Raw genomic sequence first — 22,408 nt, 5'->3', positions numbered from 1 at the left:
ATCGCTTGCCGAGGGGCGACCGCTATTAGAAAAAACTTTTACTATCATTTTGCTGTTTCCTGCAACGAAGATTCAAACCTACCCACAACCGCTTGGTAGTCACGCACCGTCTTATTCGGCTAAGGCGGCAAGTAATATTAAATAAATAACATTTTCAAGAACAACGTATTTCATCTGAAAGTCGACTTAATATAGTTTTTCAAGAGTTCCGAATTCCGGACAAAATAAATGTACGGGCGAAATGGAAACCGCTTATGTACATTAACCGCAAGGTGAATTGAGTATCAAAGGTGACGCCATTAAAAAGCAGTTACTTTATTTTTCGCGACTTTGACAAGTCTGACGTCAGATCCCTTCGCAATACAAAACAAACGAAAGTAGGAGAAAAAAATTTGTAAAAATTCAGTGAATAACTTGGTAGTATTTTGATTTATGAGATTTAAAGTAATGAATCTAATGAAACCGAAGTAATATTAAGCCTCCAAAAGCAGTTTGTTTGCGTTTTCATGGGGAAGACGCCGTGGCAACTATACGTTTGTGTTGGCGTATAGTTTCTTGTGTTTATTGGGGGGGCATGGTACACTAGACAGGACTAGTTTACTGGTGCGGCAGCCCTTGGCCGGGAAAACCCCGAGTCATCCCGGTAACGTAGAACCGGCTCCCGTGAGAATGTCTTGTCTTTGGTTGTTTCCATTGCTTTCGTCTACTCTTCTTCTTCACAAACAAGTAATTCCACTTCCGTTGGTTTGTTTATTGATGGGCTCTGACGGCACGGCGAATTCGGAGGGCGCAATCTTGTATTCTTTGGCCGCCGTAGCCGAATCAGTTGGTGCGTGATTGCCACTCGGAATTCAGAGAAAACGTAGGTTCGAATCTCGGTAAAACACCAAAATAAAGGAAAACATTTTTCTAATAGCGGTCGTCCCTCGACAGGAAATGGCAAACCTCAAGTGTATTTTTCCCGTTCGGAGTCGGCTTGAAACTGTGGTCAAGACGCACGCCACGAATAAGAGCTCGGCCAAACATCCAAAAAAGGGTGTACGCTCCAATCATATATATTCTTGTAGCCTATCATTACAGATTTTGTAAGGTATTACAAACGTTTAGAAGACATTTTTAATAATCGAATTTCAATAAACTACAAAGCCTTTGTAAAAGGGCATTTTTTGAAACCTATGCAAAAATAAACAGTTTTTAAGAAAAATTTTCATATAATTCATAATAATTTATAAACAATACCATAGATTAAAAGGCTGATGTAATGACTACTTTTTGAGTAATAATTTTAAATATTACGTCTACGCACCTAGAAAACTTTTGTGCCCAAAATGAGAAGCTAACCTTAAATTCTTAATTATAAAGTGTAAGAATTTAAGCAAAGCGTATTTATTAAAGGTGGTATCGGCAAATCTGCTGTTTTTTTCTTTCGCCGTGTCCATGTGGCTGTCAACCCAGAATAAATCGAGGTGAAATCATTTTTTGTTTTCTACTTTTCCAATACTTTGCTGCGACAATCAAATGTACAAAATATTGTTGTTGGTATAGTGCTACCACCTTTAATGAATGCGCCTTAGTATTTAAGCGTATTCACCTGCCATAATAAAAACACTTCAAGTTTTCAAGCTGAATTAACAATTATTTATAAAGTAAATATTTCCTTCAAATATGGATGCATGCAATAAATAAAGCCATTTACATATACTGTCATTAAAATCGACTACTTCCCATACACATTCTAAATTTTTATATTTTGTTTGTAGATCGTAGCCCAACCCAAATACGGTAAAATATATATCCTAATAGGAGCATCACGATGGCTACTTTCAACGCCAAAGCAAGTCAAGACCGATGCAAGTCAGTAAGCGGCACGTACATGACACCCATCAGTCTAGTTTCCTTTACTTTCCCTTCACTATCTTTGTCATACTGTGTCATGTATTGCTCGCCCCCTTCCGGACCAACAGGAACAATTAACCGTCCTCCATTTGCCAACTGCTCTAAAAGAGCTTTGGGTGTTATAGCTGCAGCAGCGCCCACATGAATAGCATCATACGGAGCATGCTCTGGGACACCCTTTCGCCCATCGCCCTCTGCGTGTTAAAATGAAAAAAGGAAGTTAATGAATAGAAGAAATTAGTACCATGTTTCTTAATCGCACCAACAATAATTAGCTTCCCCGAATCTAGCATCTTTGGGTCATCTGCATTAAGATTTTGAAAACTTTGCGCGACAAGTTCTGGCTGATGCTCAATACCAATAACTCGTGTATTAACGTCGTCTCCTTTTTCTTCAATATATCGCAAAAAGCAAGCTGTTAAATAACCAGAGCCACTACCAACATCAAGGACATGAGCACCAGGACGTAATTGATCGCGCAGATATTCCAGTGCGAAAGCATGCTGCCAAGATGCATATGCACAATTAAAAAACTCATAAATCATGAAATGGAATAGTAACACTCACCATATGTGGAGCGGATATTGTGACGCCATAACCGATTGTCTGTGGTGCGTCCATATAAGGATTTCGAGGAGAATAATGCCTTCGATCCGTTTTGGTCATTGCTTGAGCCACACTATCAGAAGCTATAATTCCGTAATCTGCAACAAGCACAAATATATTCTGTAACTGTTTTCACAATCACATTCCTTCGAATCAGAAAATAAATTCGATCAACTACCTCTCATCTTCCTAATTAGGTCCGCATTGTCAGCACCAACTGAGCGCCACGCCATTCTGCGAATTGTATGGCGGTGTTTTTCAATAAGTTTTTTAAACACTTTAAAATTTTGTAAGTTTCAAAAGAAAAAGAAAAAGTACGAAAATTTTCCTGCTTATTTACAAGAAACCTTAAGATGGAAATAGCGATTTCTCGATACCAATACTTGCGAGTAAATACTCGATACTTTTGGGCTTGTTCGAGGCGCGTAATAAAGCGGCAATTTTGCAGCACATATAAATGTTAGTAACCCTGTTACTAATGTTTCAGAGAACGTAAATTCATATGAATAAATGTTTCTATTGTGCTGCACTTATTTTGCGTATGGAGGTGATATAAATAAAAATAATGAAATTCTCTATAAATCGTTCGAGTTGCAATCACAACCTCTGTGTTGCACGTTTTTTAAAGTATAACGTTTGATGTAAAATTCTGGCAACTTTGAGAAAATTATAGCGTCAAAACTCGGTCGTTTTTTTGGATCTTTTAAGTTGGCATCATACAAATTTTGTTGGCACGATTGCCTCATTCTTTTCCTTATCATTTTAATGGCAAATTTTTATCAGCATAGAAATTATCAATAAAAATATTTGTACAAAACTCCATTATTTTTATTTACATATTCACCTTGACCCATTTAAAAAAAATTAGTGCCGAACATCAGAAAAGTAGAAGGTAGAAGGAAATGTTAAAAAATATAGAGTGTAATGTGGCAAATTATAGTGAAGTTCCCGAGGGCATTTTGAATGTAAATAATTAAAAAATTATTATTTCCCGAATAATTTAAAGTTATAAAGAGTGTTCCTTAACACCTCACTAACATCTCCACCAAGTTTCATTAAAAAAAACATTATAGTTTGCCAGAAATTCCAAAATATACATTGTTCTAAATTCCAGCCCTTCTTCTTCGTACGCTTCCAATCAATCGTTGTTCAGATGGCTGCATTGAATTTTTCTTATATCACTAACACAATTTCAGTTTCGTCGTAAACAAACCGCTGTCATATCCTCTGCTACATCAGGAAATCAGCTGATTCCTTTAAAATCGCTGTGGGTCTGATGATGGCCTCATCACCTGAATTCGCTCCACCGTGAGAAAAGTATCAGCTTAGCGTAGGCTAAAGGGTTACAAATTTTATAAGTGCTGTATTACTGCCGGTGTTATTACGTGGTTTAAACAAGCCCAAACTTCGAGTGCGCACATGATACGGTAAAATTAATTGAGTTAATAGAGAAATTTCACCACTTAAATAAGACTATAATTTAATATATGTATATAAGTCTTATTAACAGCTTTCGATTAGCCAACTCTCTCCTCCCAAAGAATACCCACCATGGAAACGTACATAAACGTATATTCAAGGAGAATACATACAAGATGTTGGCAGTAGAACAAAAGCAAAATTTATAGGCAATTTTTTTTGCCATTTTTTTGTTTTGGATGTGAAAATTTCAATCACATTGTAAACAAATACAGAAAACAACAAAAAACAGACCATAAAACCATTCAAACCACCAAATTGCAAGAAGAAACAATTGTTCGCTGTGCGAATAATACATAAATTTCCCGATCTCATCTTCATTTATACTTTCAGAACCTAAAAATTTGAATCCATTCACACGACACGAAATAGTCAGCGGAGAAGCTGGATTTTGATTGAGAGAAGAGTCCTATTTTCGTTTTGAGGCCCATTTCACCCTCAAGGGTGTCCAGTGAGTTTTTCTTAACAAAATCTAATGTGATCCACCTTTTCTTTGAAAAACTGCTTTCAGAATAGTAGCGTTTAAATTTACTCAAACGACATGAACTGCCCAGTGGATTAGTTTTATTTTGAATCGCTGTACAACATATACATCGCTTTAAAGTTTATGCAATCTTCATTGGTTCCCGAGTGCATAAATCGTACCCGGTTGTTGTGCTATAGAAGCATATAAGGTGAAGTATGGATAACAACTCCTATGTGCTAGTGCGAACTACTGTCCAATATAGTTTCTGGAGAAATTTTTCTTGAGTACACCTGCAACTCTATCATCAGAAGCTTGATTGCACATTTTTCTGAATAGAATATAATTTTTGTTTATAGGTTCAACCAGGTTTTCAGCGTAGATTCCTCCTTGAAATTAACTTCTAATATAACGGGATAATACTGGTTCATAAATTTACCATGGTTAATTGACATTCATAAATTTTAACTAAAATCGGTATCGATACCGTGATATATATTTTCGGTACACGTAATAAGGTATTTAACAACTACCCAAAATCAATTGCCAATCACTATAATCAACTGTAGTTCAGCCTTTTCTTTTTGTTCTTTTCGTTCTGCACAATATTTTTTTTTTTGATCTCTTTCGAGGTATTCTTATCAAAAGAATAGCAGCATTTCTATACGAATTTTATTTTTACGAGTGTGTCTTTTCTTTTAACATCTAAGTTTTTTATTTTTCTAATTTTTGTCTTGTTTCAGTTTCTATAAAGCCGGCAGGCGAAATTTGACGTGGTTGAAAATTTTCAGAGACATACATACATATTTCAAGAGAAAAATATGGAAGGAAAAGTTACCGTCCTTACACCGAATAATAGAAGGCAAAATGTTAAGGTTACACCTAATACGACTATACTACAGGTAATTTGCTTGCTCTACCAATAATAGACTTTGTCCTTCAACCTGCAATGTTGCTAGATTTTAGAAGAGGTTTGCCAGAAACACGATTTAGACAGTAATGAATACTGTCTAAAGCATCACAACAAAGAAGTCGGCCTCACTCAAATGTTTCGCTTTAGCGGGCTTCCTAACAATTGCTTATTGGAAATGTCACACACCGAACGCAGACGGACCGAGTCAAACGTAAACATTTGTGTGCAACTGGAAGATGGATCGCGTGCTCAAGGCCAGTTTAAGCCCAACAATAGCCTTTGGCAAGTGATAGAACAGCTCGGTGCTGAAGCAATAAAGAGTTATACAAGCCCCGTAGCGATTTATATGCGGCAAGATATTATCGGTAAAGAGCGTATGCAGGAGACGACGCTTAAGTCATTAGGTATTATCGAAGGCCGGGCGATGATTCGAGTCATAAATAAAACGGCGGAAGATTTGAAGTCGTAAGTGTAAAAATCCATTTAATTTTTATGTTTAATTATGGACATTATCAAATTTTAAGGCAAGCCAATGTTTACATACCACCAACAGTCAAAGTTGATGAAAATATAGCAGCAACAACGGTGGCTCCACAAAATAGTACAGTCAAACAAAGCGGAGGTGGGGGATTTGCAATAACGAAAGATTTAGTACAGTCACTTAAAAAATCGAATAGCGAGATTAATGAGAAAAGTGATATTAAGGAGGAGATCACACCCGTCGATGCGTCTTCCATGGACAATGAAACTCAAAAACCCAAGTACGATTGGGGTTCGGGCACCGGTTATTCTATACAAGATTCGTTCCATGCACAGAATACTGCCAAAAATCTCAGTGATGTAGCAGACCAAGAACAAGACGAAATGGATATAGAGCCGGAAGTGCATATTGTAAGTGAGACCACTTCAAAGTGTGTTCTCATTGGATGAATAAGAAAAATGATTTATTCGAATAATAATTTTAGATTGGCGAACGAAACGCTGTGCTTTATTCTCTGGATGATACACAAACTCAGGCTGAAGAGTTACCTGATTCATTCTTCGATTTAACAGTTGAAGACCTTAGATTGGTATTACGCGATTTAAAAAAGGTGTCAAAAGGTGATGAAAACTCACCGCTACTCACTGAACGATTGCGTAAACTGGAAGAGCAAAAAACTATGTTGAACAAAATTGGGCAATATAAGAATTGCGTGTTACGAATCCAATTTCCAGATCGATTTGTACTTCAAGGTATTTTCAAGCCCATCGATAAAATATCCGATGTTGTGGATTTTGTGCGGAAGTTCTTGCACGATGAAAAAGCAAATTTCTATTTGTGTAAGTGTTGCAACTTTTTATATTCATATGATTTATGCAAGATGAAGTCCAGAATAAACAAGACTGGCGTCATAAAAATGTTTTTGATGGTGCCATCTTTTTAATGAGTTAGTGTGTTGGAAGTTAAATCCCCAGCTGATTATCCAGTGAAAGCTTGGTGACATTCGGTGTAGTGGAAGCGAAGTTATTGCGTCTAAAGCGTCAGTATTTTTGTGCCATCAGTACAAAAATGAGTTTCGAACAAAGAGCTAATATCAAATTTTGTTTTAAAATCGGTAAAATGTTTACCGAAACATTTAAATTAATGAAAAAAGTTTATGGCGATGATTGTCTATATCGGGCCAGAGTTCATGAGTGGTTTATACGTTTCAGAGATGGTTGTGAGGACATAAATGACAAAGAACATACGGGGCGCCCAAAATCAGTAATCACCGAAAACTCCATCGTAAATTTATCAAAAATGAACCGAGATCATCGTTGAAATTCATGGAATCGGAGTTGAATATCTCCAAAGCGTCGATCATTTGGGCTCACGGAAGGTCTGTGCACGTTTCACCGAAGGAGGAAGCTGGCGCTTATTGCATGATAATGCACCATCTCATCGATCCACTCTTGTGACTGATTTATGACTAGAAATCGCATTTTAACCGTCAATCACTCACCGTATTCGCCTGATATGACTCCTTGTGACTTCTACCTATTCGGAAAATTTCATTTGACCATCAAATGAAAACGTTTTGCGTCCGTAGAGGCCAACTAAAAGGCTTGTACCGACATTCTGAGGGACATTTCGGTCAATGATCTGAAACACTCGAAAAGCTTTTAGATCGCGCAAAGCAGTGCATCGAGGCCAGAGGGAACTATTTTGAATAATTAAATTCGAATTATCAGCACAATGCTTCTGTCGTTTCTAGTTCAGCTCAGTCTTGTTTATTTTGGACTTACCCTTATATATCTACAATAATCGCTTTATTTTAAATACTTCTATAGCAAAAAGTACCTAATTTCTCTACTAGTTTCTTTTCTTTTGTAAAATATTTTCTTATGTAGTTCATAAAGGTCCGCCAAAGTGCGTATTTTTTTCAGTTATAGAACGCATAATAAATATTTTTTTTTTCTCAGTTACCATACCTCCGAAATACATTTTGCCTTTGGATCAATCGCTGTTGGAATTAAATTTCGTGCCTACTGCAGTGCTGCACTTCGTCTTCCAAGATAAGGAGGAAAATGCTAATATGGCGAATAAATCAGTTGAACCGATCTATTTGAAGTCAGAGCTGAAGGATAAGCTCACAACTGTAGAAGGCGCATTTTATGCAGCAAATAAAATGCGGTGAGTGTTATTAAGCTAAATAAATTTGGGAAATACTGAGGTACGGTACACTAGACGGGGCTAGTAGTGCAACCACTCTTAGTTGATGGGAAATACTCATAGCTGATGTTTCACAAAATGTTGAAAGTTTCACGTTTTTAGGGGTTAGGGGTAGTCAGAGGCCCGAAAAAATTATGATTTTCAATATTTTTTCTTTGCTAGTCAATTGCTTTATTTAAAAAAAATAAAAACATAACATTAATAAATCGTGTTTCGACTTGACTTTAGCAAAATTTCAAAAAAAAAAAAATAATTGTAAGAGTTATCGCTGTTTGTGTGCAGCTCGTTTCTCCAAAGTCCCTTGCGGTGATCATCAAAAGTCCTTGGAGATTCAACTAAAGTCAATCGGGCGAGAGAAATTAGTTTTATTAATAGATAATCTTGTGCCTGATCAATATTAACCATATGGCAGCCTCAGGAAATATATTTCAGATTTGCGAGCAAAAAACCGACAATTAATTGTTTAAAAAAATAGAAATTTTTGAAAAACGAGATGTCTTCGATCAGGTACGAGTTTTTTTATATTTTTCAAAAGCAGTATAAATTTTATTGAAATGTACCAAGCGGTTTTTAAGTTACAATGATCACCAGTTCAAAAAACATAGTTTTGAGAAAAACGCATTTAAAGTTTTGCTACTTATTCTCGAACGCTCCGGAGCGCCCAAACGCCCTTTGTTAATTGTTGAATAACTCGAAAAGTATTTGTCGGATGCACTTCAAATTTTCGCACAATATTTTTAAGATATAGGGTTGTCTAATAAGAGGTGTTATTTTGATATTCAAAAAAATGCTATTTTTTAATATAAATGATCGGATGTTTATTTCATTATAAAGAGGAAGGTATGCCGTTAATAGTGGAAAATAACATCAGGCAAATGACCACGACGACCACGCTTACAGGATAATATTCCTTTAATGAAATTTTCCATAACCGAATTGCAAAGTGGCTGCCCTATGCCCTCGATAGCCTCACGAATTCCATCTTTGAGGTCTTGAATCGACCATGGACCCTGGAATCGACCACCTTCTCTTTCATGTGGCCCCAAAGAAAAAAGTCACAAGGTGTTACCATAAATCACAAAACGTCGGCGGCCAATTGTGATCACCGCTTCGAGAGATACCACGGTCCGGAAACTTTTCCCGTAAAAGATCAATGGTTTCGAAAAAGTCTGGCAACACTGGTACTAAAGGTTATGGAAAAAATTTTCTCTGCAAAATAAAAATTTAAAAAGTATTTAGGGAGTCAAATAAACTTTCGTTGCTTGTGTGGCACGTAGCGCCGTCTTGTTGAAAATAAACGTTGTCCAGATCAATACCATCCAATATCGGCCATAAAAAATCGTTAATAATCTCTCGATAGCGCAATCCATTCATGCGTAACATCTGTTATTGTAACACCCTTTATTATACTTTAAGAAATTGCAAAAAGAAAATTTTTTTTTTTTTGAAAATTCTGACTACCCCTAACCCCTTAACTTGATTGAATTGTTTTTATGCTTTATTTTTAGTATCTCGAATGCTAGAGTCTCAAAATCAAGTGCAAATGACGGTAGTGATTCCTTACTGCGTGAGCAAAACGAGCAAAGAAGTGCCGACACATCGATGGGTGCCATACCGAAAAAACAGAAAAATAGTAATCTTAACAGTATGATTTGATAAATACAAAAAAAAAAAACAATAATAATAATAAAAAAAAAAACAAGTGGAATTTTGTATATTGGATAAAGGTATAATATTTGCTTATTTTGTAATTTATTAATAAATCGATGTAATCACTTTGTTCATTTTTTTACATGCATTTTCAAAATAATCAAGAATATCTAATTTTCACACAATAATATACAATGTATGCAAAATCATGATAGCTGATTACATTCATCTGGCTTAAATATGGGATTGTAAGGATACGCTTTTACTTGAATTTACAATAAAGTGCATTTCTACTACATACACAAATATATTTATACTATATTGTACATGTAAATGTTAATGTTATAAATGTTTTCACTTTGTATAAGCAAATGTTTTCAAAAAATACCACAACTTCTTTATATTGAACACCTCGCCCGTAGCAAAGCTTATAACCGTATTTATGTATATATTTTGTTTGTATGAGTAGTAAAAAGTACACATGAATTCATGAGGCACTTTCTGCTTTGTTCGCTTTTGTCTTACATTTTTTCGGCCTAATCTTAATTTAATATTCTATATCAAAATACAAAATTATAAGCAGTTAATAATTTTCTCTTTTTGATCTTCTTGATAGCAATCCGTTATGCAATACATACAAATTTATGTTTAATTTAAATTATGACAAATTATAATATAGACAAACAAATATAAAATACTTTGCAGCGTTGCAAGCAGGGAATCTCAAAATTTCTTCATGAAAGCATCATTCACTTTGTGTACAGATTTCTTGTGTAGCTAAAACTTACAATTAAATTTTTTTTTTGTAAAAATAGGGAAAGACAATTAATAATTATGTAATGTAGGTACAATGTAACTGGAAATTGCTCTTCGACGAAATGAACGGTACAATTTGTATATAATATTTTCTCAATTGGCATTGTTCTGTGCAACCATATGTGTTTACCTTAAGGATAAAGCTTTTCTCACACGAATATGTATATTTATTTATATGTGTGTGTGTGCTCCACAGCAAAACAACCACTTCCGGTCAACAACACAGCTTTCGCTTGCGACCCTGTTTACCCCACCATCAAAGGTTATCGTTAATCAAAACCACACTCTGCTCCTGTGCAATCGCTGCCAACTCCTTTAGCCATTCGTCAAGTAGAACAGCACATAGTGCCAGATCTCTTGTGCGTTCTGTGCCGCTTGTGCTGGCTATAGCGCCCATGGATGAGAGCGAGTCCAATGAGACGGGTTCCGAACCGGCACCAGTGCTCGTTACAAGCATCGTACTCGATCCAATCGCATTGTTGTGGTGTGTGTATGTATGTGTATGCTGCGTGTTGTGCGTGATATTGTTGTTTGCCATACCGGAAGCTGATGTTGTTGCGCCACCTAAAGTTTGGCTACTGTGCGTTGCCTGCGTGGCCGCAGTTGGTTGCTCAAACGAGTTCGCAGTTGGGAGGGCCATTGTCGTTAAGCTAGTTTCACGTGTGCTATGTGGATTTGTAGCGCCTTGTTGTTGTGATATAGATCCATTGCCATTACTGGAGAAGGAGGAGCCTAGAGAACCACCTAAAAGGAGGCGTGAAAGTTGTATAAAGTCAAATCTGTGCATGACGTGCATAAAGTAGGCGATTATATTTGGGAAGCGGAAGAATTGTGCTACATACATAAGCGTTAGGGTGAATAGACTACAAAGTACAGTGCGTGTAGAGGTTAGAAGGATATTTTATAATAGTAGAAAGTATAGCTTTTAGAAAAGAAAAGGTTTGTAAGCACACATACATACAAACATTAACAAAAATGGTGCCATGCCAACAAGAGTAGAGAACAGAAATTTAGTTGCAATTTTAATTTTAAACTAAATTTATATACAGTTGTGTTCAAAAATATAGTAGTGCAGCACCTCACAACATTCCTATTAATTTTTCTATATGTTAAACATTACAAATTCAACTGGTTTTCATATACAGGGTTGGCCATATTAAACTGACCCATGTGATTATTAAAAAAATATGGAAAAAGAAACATTTTTTTGTGTTTCATTGTGAAAAACATTTAATTTAGTTCAAGGAGATTCGTTTACATCACTTTTTGAATATGATATCGCGCAAGTGGTCGCCCTTAGCTCGTATAGCGTAATGTGCCCGTTTTTCGGCGTTTTCCATAGTTTTGGCCAGCGTCTCGGCCGATATGGCGGCTATTTCCCGTCGGATATTGGCCTTAAGTGCGCCTAATGTCTTTGGCTTGTTGACGTAAACCTTAGATTTCAAATTACAGTAAAAAGTTATAGGGTTACTCAATGGGTCAGTTTAATATGGCCAACCCTGTATTTCTAAGAATAGCATACAATTGTGTAATTTTTTGATGACTTTTGCGAACTGCACCGAAAAGTGGCTGTTCATAATTATAGTAATGGTTATATTAAAGGAAAAAAAAATAACTTCATTCAAAAATGATTTTTTAAGTTCTTCATACCCATTATAGTATAATATTTAGTTGTACAGCTTTTATTTTTAATAACGGCTTCGCATCAGCGGGGCATGGAATTGATAAGGTTCTGACAACGCTTTAAGGGGATTTGAGACCATGCTTCCTGAACCACTGGACAAAGCTCAGCTTTGTTTGAATCATTTGCAGTTACCACAACCCGCTTAACATCTCTCCATAAGTTTTCGATCGGATTAAGATCTGGGGACTGAGGTGGCCATAGCATAAGATCGATATTTTCGGATGCAAACCAAACTTTTGCAAGCTTATTCGTATGTTTCGGAGCGTTGTTCTGTTGAAATGTACATTTTATAGGCATTTGTCAACTGGCATATTGTAGCATTGTATTTTGTAATGTGTCTATCCATAATGCCATTTGTCATATGGATAGCGCCAACGTCATTGTAAGAAAAGCAAGCCCATATCATTATACTTAGGCCACCATACTTAATTGTCTTCTTTGTGTACCTAGGATTATATTCGGTGTTTGGTGGACGTCGCACATACTGCCTAGAGCCTGTTCCACCAAATAAAACAATTTTTCTTTCGTCTGTCCTCAATATGTTTCGCCCCTTTTCTGCGGGCCAGACCAGATAAGCATTTGGAAATCTGAGTCGTCCTTCCACATGCTTCCTAGTCAAAAGGAGTACTTTTCTAGGACTTCTGGCATTTAGATTTTGATCAATCAGACGACGACGGGCTGTAATGTCACTGACCGAGAGATTCCATTCATTTTTGATAACTTTAGATGATGCTGACGGCCTTATCTTGCTAAAGCGCACAATACGTCTATCTTCGACAGCGGTTGTTTGGCGTTTTCTACCCCGATTTTCTGGCTTTTTTACAATGAATCGTATTAAATATCATTGTAGGTGTTTTTTCAATTTCCTTGTACGTTTTGCCTTTTGCTCTTAGGCTAACTATCAAATCTCTTTTCTCAGCCGTGCAATTCTTTCCCCTGCCCACTAGAATACAACCACTTTGCGGTGCATTTCGCAAAAGTCATCAAAAGCTTACACACACCAATGCAAAACTAACGGGATTTAATAGCTATTCTCTTCTTTGCATCCTATTCTTAGAACACAAATGAGCACGTGCTAATTTAACACTGTTTAACATGTCCAACTACTATATTTTTGAACACAACTGTATATGGTATATATATATGTATATAATTGGCGCGAACACCCTTTCTGAGTGTTTGGCCGAGCTCTTCCTCCTATTTGTGGTGTGCGTCTTGATGTTGTTTCACAAATGGAGGTACCTACAGTTTTAAGCCGACTCCGAAGGGCAGATTTTTTTACCATTGCCTGCCGCTATTTAAAAAAAAAACACGTTTTATTAATTTAGGTGTTTCACGGACATTCGATCCAACGTTCTCCGAATGGTAGTCATGCGCCAACTAAACTAAATTTAGATGATCAATATTTCATGGGAAATTAGTTTGAAAATTCGCCACAGTTAAATATACACTAAAAACTGGCACATAATCTTATGACTAGGCTATTACGCCTAATTTTCTTTTTACATGAATTTGATTTAGACGTTAGGGCTAGTCAAAATTTTCAAAAAAAAAAAAATTTGTTTGCCTTAAGAAGTATAATATCTTAAAAATATTGTATGAAAATTTGAAGTGAATCCGACAAATAATTTTCGAGTTATTCAACAATTAACAATTCGGCGCTCCGGAGCGCTCGAAAGTAAGTAGCAAAACTTTAAAAGCGTTTTCCTCAAAACTATGTATTTATGATTTTTGAATTGGCGATCTCTGTAACTTAAAAACCGCTTGGTAGATTTCAATAAAATTTATACTGCTTTTGAAAAACGATTTTTTTTTTAAATTTCGATTTTTTTTAACAATTAACTGTCGGTTTTTTACCTCGAAAATCTGAAAAATATTTCCTGTGCCCGCTATATTGTCAAATTTGGAAAGGCTTCGATCAGGCACAATATTATATATTAATAAAACTAATTTCTCTTGTCCGACTGATTTTAGATGAATCACCAAGGACTTGTGATGAGCACCGCAAGGGACTTCTGGAGACACGGGCTCCACAAAACAGCGATAACTTTTACAATTATAATTTTTTTTTTGAAATGTTACTAAAGTTAACTCGAAACACGATGTATTAAGGGGGGAAGCTGGTCTAGAATTTTGAAAAAATCGAAAAATTTTTTTTGTCTTAAAAGGTGCTTTAGGGTCTTAGAAATAATATACCAAATGAGGGATGCCAGCAAAAATGTCTAAATGCCCAAATTTTTCATTCGACGGCAGTGCCTCGCAGGTATGCCCCGAACGCTATTTACAACTTTAAACGCGTTTTTCTCGAAATCACTTTTTTTAAACTGGCCGAAGACATAACTCGAACAAATCTTTACCGATTCTTACGAAATTTTGACAATACATTCGAAATACCTTTTTCCTGAGACGTACGTAGGATTTTTTATTTATATTACATAGTTTTTTTTTTTAATCAACAATTTTATGCCGTTCTTTATAGTGAAAATTGTAACTTTTTGTTCAAACGTGCACCATTTCGCGAAAAAACAAAATATCGAAAAAATCCCACGTACGTCTCTTTCTGTTGTTATATAGAAACTAAAAAAATTTTATTTTTTGATCTAGGACAAAAATTAAGGAGTTTACGTCTTCGGCAATGGACCCACTAGAAAAAAAGGCGCCTTAGGAGAACTGCTGAACAGCGGCCATTTTGAAATTAATTCAGACGAAAAATTTTGTATTTGTACCATGAAAGCTATATTATTAAACCTATTTCACAGATTTTCGATTGATTCCTTTGTTGAGTCAAAATAAATTCATAAAATATGCCCATTTTTTGCGCTCTAGACCAGCTTCCCCCCTTAATGTTATGTTTTTATTTTTGTAAAATAAGGCAACTGACTACCCCTTAATTGGACAATTTTTGCCAAAATGTTGAAAAAAAGCTATGATTAACCTCAATAGCTTCGGATATTTAAATATTTATTAGACAGTAATGAATAAAGTTTAATGTGCTCTGTACTTTTTTGGGGTGCTCAGCCTCCTAACATATTTCATTAGAATTTTTTTATTTAAATTTCTTTTTATTATTATTATTTATTTATTAAATTATAATTAAAATTATAAGTAACATATTTACAGCACTAGCTACCAGGGCTATCGACTAAATTTCTTTTTAATTTTGGCCTCATCAATGCATTTTTTTTATATATACATTTTTACAAACAATCAATAAGCAAGTGCCCAATACAACTCATACACACATACTACAAACAGAACTGTACAAATTCTACGCAGCACACATACATATTATATATACATATATATACATAAAAGTAAGCAAAAATGAAAAGAGCAATATTTCGAACGAATACATAGTATGCATTATAGATAAATCACTATCTTTTTTGTGAAATATTTACCGGTGAAGAATGCGTAAATTTGTGATAAGCCAGATGAAGCTAGGAATTCAGAAAATACAAGAAATAATAAAAGTAAGTAACTAGTATACCATTATTTTTGTATTTTCTTATATATAAAATGCCACACATATACATAGTACATAGTTAGGGTCTCTACCAGATCCGCAGTAGAAGTGTGGATGAGTAGTGAGTAAAAAGCAAAACAAATATTTAAGAATAAATTACTTGAAAAACAATTCAGCTCTCAACTAAAATCAACCGCAGTTAGATTAGAGCGTTAATAAGCATTTTTAAATTATATTTAGTACTCACACACCCCTTAACGCCTTTACTGAGAATTTCGTCAAGACCCGTTTGTAGTATTTGAAAGTGAGATATGTATGTATGTGTAAAAAATGCACATTAAAATTAACTATCAAATGAGTTACAAAGCCGCAGTGAAGCATTCGAAATTTTCGTTTAATTTTTAGGTGTCAAATGGATCGGGATTAAACAATAATAATAAATATTTAAATGAAAATGATGAAAAAAAACCCAACAAGTTATGATCCACAACCCAACAAAGTAAATAATAAAAAAAAACTTTAAAATGCCCACCAACGAAAAGTAATTGCGCTGCTAATTAATTCAATTGAGACGTGGACAACTTTGCGATGTGTTTTAGTTATGTGTGTAAATGGCTTCTGATTATGTGGGCGTTTACAACTTACCGCTAGCTTTGCGACTAAACATACTAGTTATGGACTTGCTGATGCTTTTGCGCTTATTGTCGTTCCGTTTGAAGGGATCGTACGACGAGGAGGGTGTCGCTTGTATTGGCGTTGCTGACGATATGTTGCCGAATGTCGTTTGTTGGCTGAAATGTTTCTGTTGCTGCGGCAGCGCGTTTTTGGCAATATGCACTGGCGAGTTATCTGTCGCCTTGCGTGCATTTATCAAACGGAATTCGCGGTCAATGAGATAAGAGCGCGCCACATCGACAATTTCAAGCGAATCCTCACACATGGGCAATTCCGCATCGATTTGTTGCTTAAGTATGCGTAACATTTGATGGAAAGACGGTGTGTCCGAAGTGATTACTATGTCCGGTCGCAATAGAATCGAGTGCACAAGTGGAAGCGGGTAGCAGGCGAGGCGCGTAATCAAGCCGGTAAGATGCAAATTTACGTATAGGCTGTTGCTGGTGAACGTTTGCAGTTTACCCCATATAGCATTCAAGAAGGGACCTAAAAAGTTCAAATGTTTAGACGATGCGAGCATTTAGCGATCATTTTGTGCACTTACCCAAACTTACTGTCCCTTGCGCGAATAGATCTTCCGAAAAATCCAAATCCGTGAGTACTATATCATTCGTGTTGCTTGAGACGCGCCATACTTCTTTTCTGTATTGCTTTCCAGTCAAACTATTGCTATTGCTGCTGCTTCCACTATTGTCCAGCTCACTAGCCTCGGCAGCACTTGATATTGCCAAATGCATTGCGGTATTGGCGGCAGAGTCATTACACTCACCGCCATCCTCGTCGACTGGCCGCCACTTGAACGACTCATAACCACTTGATTCGCCAATGGACTGCAGACTGTCAGGTTGTGTTTTTTCCATTATAACTCTGGCGTTTGTAACGCCATTAGAACTTTCAAATGCGTGCGTTGCATCAGACAATGCATTTACACTAAATTCGTTGAAAAACTGTTTTACCATCTCCAGTAGTTGTGCGTGCTGTGCGCGTGCATTTCTTGTCGGCCACTTTTGGTATTTGTATGTGTTGGCCCATTTGGAACAGGCGTTCTTACATTGTGTGATGCGGCAATGCGCCTCAAATAGATACGCATGGAAGTTGGCGTAGAGGCTATTGCCAGTATGCAAACCATAGTAATTCCAATTGGCGCCAATGGTTTTACTCATGGTCGACGTTGGTGAGGGTAGGGCTGGGTGGGATGGCTGTGTCGTCACTGTGTCACCGAGTGATTTGTGCTTGGTTAATTCTCTTGCGCGTTTCATGGCGTCTGGCGTAAGATCTAAAAAGAATTCGGCCGTGTTTATGTACGGGTCTATTCGGTTGATTTTGTGTCGATGTGAAATAGGCACATGTTTCCCCGGCAGTATGTACTTCAGCAACAGCTCCAGCATCAGATCTTCGCAGTGTAGCGAAAGTAATGTGTCGAACAATGCCATTGTTACCATACATAGATTTGCGTCCGTGGAGCCCAGACGGTCGATTAATGTGTCCAATATACGTTCGCCGTCGAACTTTTCGGTGTCCAAAAGGAATTTGACAAATGCGCGCAACAAACCAGGCTCAGTTATGGATCGCAAAATTAAATCCAAATAGGACATTGCTGATATTTGTGATTCAACGTTTGTCTGGAAATGTTTGCCTTTCAATGTCTGTAAAAATTATTAATGAATTGTTTCGATTTTTCGCTCGGTGTTGATTGAAATAAGGTGGGTAAATTAAATACAAATTAAACACGGAGAAGAGTTAGCAAAATAAAGTCAATATACAAATTAAATGCAAGCAATGAAATTGGAATGTATAAAATAAATAATAAAATTGAAAATTCGCTCTACAAAGAAGCCATATTCGAAAAAATAAAAATATCAAATCATGGTTCGCCTATTCATTTTCACATGTAACAAACGGATTCAGGCGGTGATACACATATAGACAGTTTTATTATTATTCGTAGGGCAGATAATAAAATGTAACCCTAACTTAACAGTTTTATTATTATTTATTACTCTATAAATTTATTTATCTCTGTGAGTCATACAAAAAATTCACCAGAAACGGTGCTGAAAATTTTAGCTTCGAGCCTTCACGAGTTAAATTGTAGTCTGTATTGTAAATGTGTCCATATCTTTGCATATGTATTTCTGCAACTTTCATGCTTATACCTACGTGCGCAGAACGCTTCACAGATATTAGCTCATTGCCAGAATAAAATAGCCACAAACCATAGATAAAAATTAAAATCGTTTACCTAGCATACATTAAAGATAATTATATTATTGATGAACCAACACCACAGACAAATCGAAGACAATTCCACAAATGTACAGACCAAACGGAGTGGTCGGATATTCTTACCTGTAATACTGCCGGCCCCAACACCGGCACAATAAAGCCCTGGTAAAGAAAATCTAACAACTGACTTTTGATCATTTCGTGAGCCACCTGCACCACGGCATTGCAGAACTCCAACGCATTCATGAACAAAGTTAGTTCGGGAATTTCTGTTACGTCGTCCGGTGTTATGCGATGCCAGTCAACCGATGTTATTTCAATGGAGTTGGGCAGGCGCGAATATAAACCGCCTAAGCCGGTTACCAATAGCGGGCACATTGATGAATATTGTGCAATATATGTGCCGACATTTGAATTTTTTTGCGACAACGCCATACAGAGCAGCAGAGCATCTCTGGCTTGGTGGCCGACGCTACCTTCTCGATGCACATACGGTATAAGTAGCGAAAAAATAATGAAACTGAAAGAAATAAGTAATTGAAATATGTTCAAAAAAAAAGGATAAAATATTTAATTACTTAGTGCTGGAACTGCTACTGCTACTACGTTGCAGCTCTTCGCCGTAACCACTGGACGTTTGTTTGTGTTGTTCCTGTGCCGCCGAAAAGAAAAACAAATCGAGCAGATGCACATTTTGCATTAAAACCACGCACAGTTGATTCAATAATATAACTAAGCGCTTCTCCAAATCTGGCGGAAAGATTTCCCCCTGGCTAGATGCGAGTATCTTCAAAAGCGGCCGCAGGAATGGCTCGTGACAGAGTAGTTGGTGTCGAGAGTGGCTAACAAGTAGTTCATATAACTTCAATTGTTCAAGTCGCACGGCATTGGCGTACCGTCCCGTTGTACATCCCCATTCGTATAGCTTATCAAGCAGGTTTTCACTGAGCATATATTCTAAGCATGGCGCAGGTGGTGGTGCGGCATCTGCGGTAGGTATTGACACTTTGTTGCAGTGATGTAGTTCTACTAACAGTAGTGTCACCATAAAATCTAGATGGGACACCACGCCTAAGACATCATCGTGTGATGGTGGTCGTTGCGGTGGCTCAGACCGTTGTATGATATCGTAGGCCTGTTGCCAATGCTTGCAAAAGCTATCATAACAGGCTCGAGGATCACAGTCCATGGCGGCATCGATCGGCCTTTGTCTTAAGGCATTTGCTGTGCTAGAACTGCCTGTATTATTGTCTCTATTTAAAGAGGCGAAAAATGGTGCGCTATTTCCGCTGCTGCGTGTTAGGCTCTGCCGCAGCGGACTAGAGCGAAGCCAACTCATTTAGTATATAAAAAATGTTTATTGATAGGCAGTGGTTCTGCCTGCCTTGTTTGGCTTAAGATATCAACTTAGCTTCTGAAATGTAATTCTTATCAATTTTATAGTGGTCACCAATGAGTGTGATTAGTTGCTGTTTTTTGTTTTTGCGTAGACGTCGTTCTGAACATTTGCGAATAAGTTTTGTTTTTCTAGAAGAAAATTTAATAACAAACAATAAATATATATTTTAAAGTGCAAATACACTACAGCTATGTATGTACTACGTAAAACTAGCTAAACATTCACAAATGCATATATACATATATGGGTATACATAAATTTGTACTATTAGCTATCAAATTAGTAATTTACCTCGATGTCGATGTGGCCAAGACCCAAAATGGATATTGAACCTAATTTTGGTATCTATTTACAATGACATTACAGACATTTGTGCTTCAAAATCGCAAATATATTCAAGAACTGCTCCACAAAGCACTGAACATAATTATTACACTTTGCCTCTCCAACCCCTTTTCGTGTTTCAAATACCCCACCTCTCGTATTCGTACAATATTATGTATGTTTGTCTTTCCAAACAGCATAATAAATTTCAGTTTTAGTTTCTAACTAAACAAATCACCGATCATGCATTTTTGATAAGGGACTCCCTTTTTTAGCAAACTATAAAAAATGAGATAAACTTTATAAAAATACTTTTTAAAACCACTTTTATTACGGACAAGATTTTAATCAACCATCCGAATAGAAGAAAAAGAAAGTCCGTGACTAAAATGAATCGTTCACAGTAGGCGATATTGACAAATTCTCGTTAGTGATGAACAAAATTTACTTATTCAAATACTTAGTGTAAAAAATTAAATAAATTTTTAAATTAAAAAAAAAACTACAGAAAAAGCAAATAAAAATTTGTGCTTAATAGGCAATACAGAATAAGGAACGAATAAGTAAGAAAAAATGTAATTTTTCTTAAAAAAATATCTTTACTTTGTAATGAGTACTTGTCCGTTGATTAAATCGACAGCGTACATTTATATGTAGATCATTGTACAAATTTATAAAGCTGTACACCGACAATTATACATATATATATACACTTATTTGTCTGTTCGGCAACCTGATATTTATTGAAAATTATCACATATTATCAGATTTTGCCGTTCCTATAAGCAAAGATTGAGAGTACAACATACCAGTTGACTTAAAGTTACCCATTCCTGTTGAAAATTTTACAATGTACTAGCAAGAAAACAGCTGATTAAAGACAGTTGCAATTTAAGCAATCAAACACAGCGACAAACTGGTTTTAAAATATGTACTAATTAAAAAACAAGAAATTCAGGGAGTACGTTAGTACAACATTGAGCTTTTATCGGATTTATAAATTTTTACAAATTTTGTGTTCGCGTTTGCATGATGAAATTACAGTAAGGTCGAACGGTTCTCTCAATTGGTCAGCAATGATTTTGTTTTTGGCAAGTTTGCCAGCATTACAAGGTCTTTCACCAGAGAGCGTACAAATGTCATAAAAAGTTTAAACAGATATAAAAAACAATTTCAAAGTTTTTAATGAGGTTAATGGGTTTTAAAATGTTCAAGTCATTTTCCCGAAGGACATGCAAATTTCGTATGTACATAAAAAATAAATTTTAAAACAAGTGGACAGGAGTTAAGATGTGACCAAGGTGGATTTATTAAGGTGACAGCATTCACCCAGCTGAATTTTTCACCGTAGGTATGGCTTACGTCAAAATGATATGCTTTATTTGTATGTATTGGTATGTTTACATTCGTATGTTTACATTTGCTTGCTGATTTTGACGTGATGGTTGGACCAAACGCAACAACAAATACATGTAGGGTTTTACTTATATGTGTTTGCTGTCACTTGTAATGAATTCGCCTTGGATGTGACCAAAGAATTTGACGAAAATCGAATATAAGCACAAGGAACGCTGTCTGAAACTGCTTAAGTTCCTTACAGTAAAAATCTTTAATTTCTAAATTTCATACTTCTAAAAAAGAGAATTATTTGCAAGCGTCAAAAATGCTGAAAGTGAGACTCAACGGCTCTATAATATATATCTAATATATCTGGTGCTTTTTAAAGTGAAATTTCTTAGGCGTCCATGGACGAGCGAGAACGGAGAGTAAAATTTCAAGGCCATGCAACGTTTTGGGCATTTTCATTCCGCGAGAGAGAAAAAGATATGACGTAGAGAAAGAGGAGAGAGAGAGAGCCTATACCTTATGTATATCTTAGATACACTTTAGGCTATTTTTCCTGAGTTTTTCCTTGTGGTTGCTAATAGTGAGATATAACACTGCCTACTTTTCGGCGCTTGGTTGTTGGTGCAAACTTGTAGGAAATATATTTTTCGTTCCTACTTTTTGGCGTTATATTTCTTTGGTGCCTACTGTTTGGGGCGTTTTTTTGGCCGAATTTTTTTTGCATTTTTTTATGCCTACTTTTTGGCGCCTATTTCCGTTTCCCGGCTAGTTC

The 22,408-nt window shown here is 36.2% G+C and overlaps 3 protein-coding genes across 7 annotated transcripts; 1 reads left to right on the top strand and 2 right to left on the bottom strand.

Moving 5' to 3' along the window:
- Positions 1 to 1,414: 1,414 nt before the first annotated feature.
- Positions 1,415 to 2,870, bottom strand: LOC129239444 (protein-L-isoaspartate(D-aspartate) O-methyltransferase). Of its 2 annotated transcripts, none has more exons than XM_054874932.1 (4): positions 2,681 to 2,870; positions 2,464 to 2,600; positions 2,159 to 2,399; positions 1,415 to 2,090 (listed from the first exon to the last, which is right to left on the bottom strand). In XM_054874932.1, the coding sequence occupies exons 1-4, from the start codon at positions 2,733 to 2,735 to the stop codon at positions 1,840 to 1,842; spliced, it is 684 nt and encodes a 227-aa protein (XP_054730907.1). In that variant the 5' UTR covers positions 2,736 to 2,870; the 3' UTR covers positions 1,415 to 1,839. The 2 variants fall into 2 exon arrangements, with proteins under 2 accessions (XP_054730907.1, XP_054730908.1); XM_054874933.1 differs by having other exon boundaries at positions 2,464 to 2,628; positions 2,681 to 2,747.
- Positions 2,871 to 5,044: 2,174 nt separating this feature from the next.
- LOC129239443 (tether containing UBX domain for GLUT4) lies at positions 5,045 to 10,086 on the top strand. Of its 2 annotated transcripts, none has more exons than XM_054874931.1 (7): positions 5,045 to 5,128; positions 5,188 to 5,346; positions 5,404 to 5,822; positions 5,882 to 6,248; positions 6,323 to 6,677; positions 7,800 to 8,010; positions 9,558 to 9,835. In XM_054874931.1, exons 2-7 carry the CDS (start codon positions 5,266 to 5,268, stop codon positions 9,703 to 9,705), a joined length of 1,581 nt encoding a protein of 526 aa, XP_054730906.1. In that variant the 5' UTR covers positions 5,045 to 5,128; positions 5,188 to 5,265; the 3' UTR covers positions 9,706 to 9,835. The 2 variants fall into 2 exon arrangements, 1 of the variants encoding a protein (XP_054730906.1); XR_008581845.1 differs by lacking the exon at positions 5,045 to 5,128 and adding an exon at positions 9,865 to 10,086 and having other exon boundaries at positions 9,558 to 9,776.
- Positions 10,087 to 10,190: 104 nt separating this feature from the next.
- LOC129239442 (FHIP family protein GJ17503) lies at positions 10,191 to 20,657 on the bottom strand. 3 transcript variants are annotated; one of them, XM_054874927.1, is made up of 7 exons: positions 20,257 to 20,657; positions 19,145 to 20,093; positions 18,690 to 19,086; positions 16,885 to 17,986; positions 16,311 to 16,826; positions 15,601 to 15,639; positions 10,191 to 11,259 (listed from the first exon to the last, which is right to left on the bottom strand). In XM_054874927.1, the coding sequence occupies exons 2-7, from the start codon at positions 19,903 to 19,905 to the stop codon at positions 10,772 to 10,774; spliced, it is 3,303 nt and encodes a 1,100-aa protein (XP_054730902.1). In that variant the 5' UTR covers positions 19,906 to 20,093; positions 20,257 to 20,657; the 3' UTR covers positions 10,191 to 10,771. The 3 variants fall into 3 exon arrangements, with proteins under 3 accessions (XP_054730902.1, XP_054730903.1, XP_054730905.1); XM_054874928.1 differs by having other exon boundaries at positions 16,885 to 17,962; XM_054874930.1 differs by lacking the exon at positions 15,601 to 15,639.
- Between the last annotated feature and the right edge of the window lie 1,751 nt (positions 20,658 to 22,408).

This window comes from Anastrepha obliqua, chromosome 2 (assembly GCF_027943255.1).
Source record: "Anastrepha obliqua isolate idAnaObli1 chromosome 2, idAnaObli1_1.0, whole genome shotgun sequence".
Classification (NCBI taxonomy): domain Eukaryota; kingdom Metazoa; phylum Arthropoda; class Insecta; order Diptera; family Tephritidae; genus Anastrepha; species Anastrepha obliqua.
Note: the sequence above shows the minus strand (reverse complement) of the source record. Positions and strands in the feature narration are given on the sequence as shown.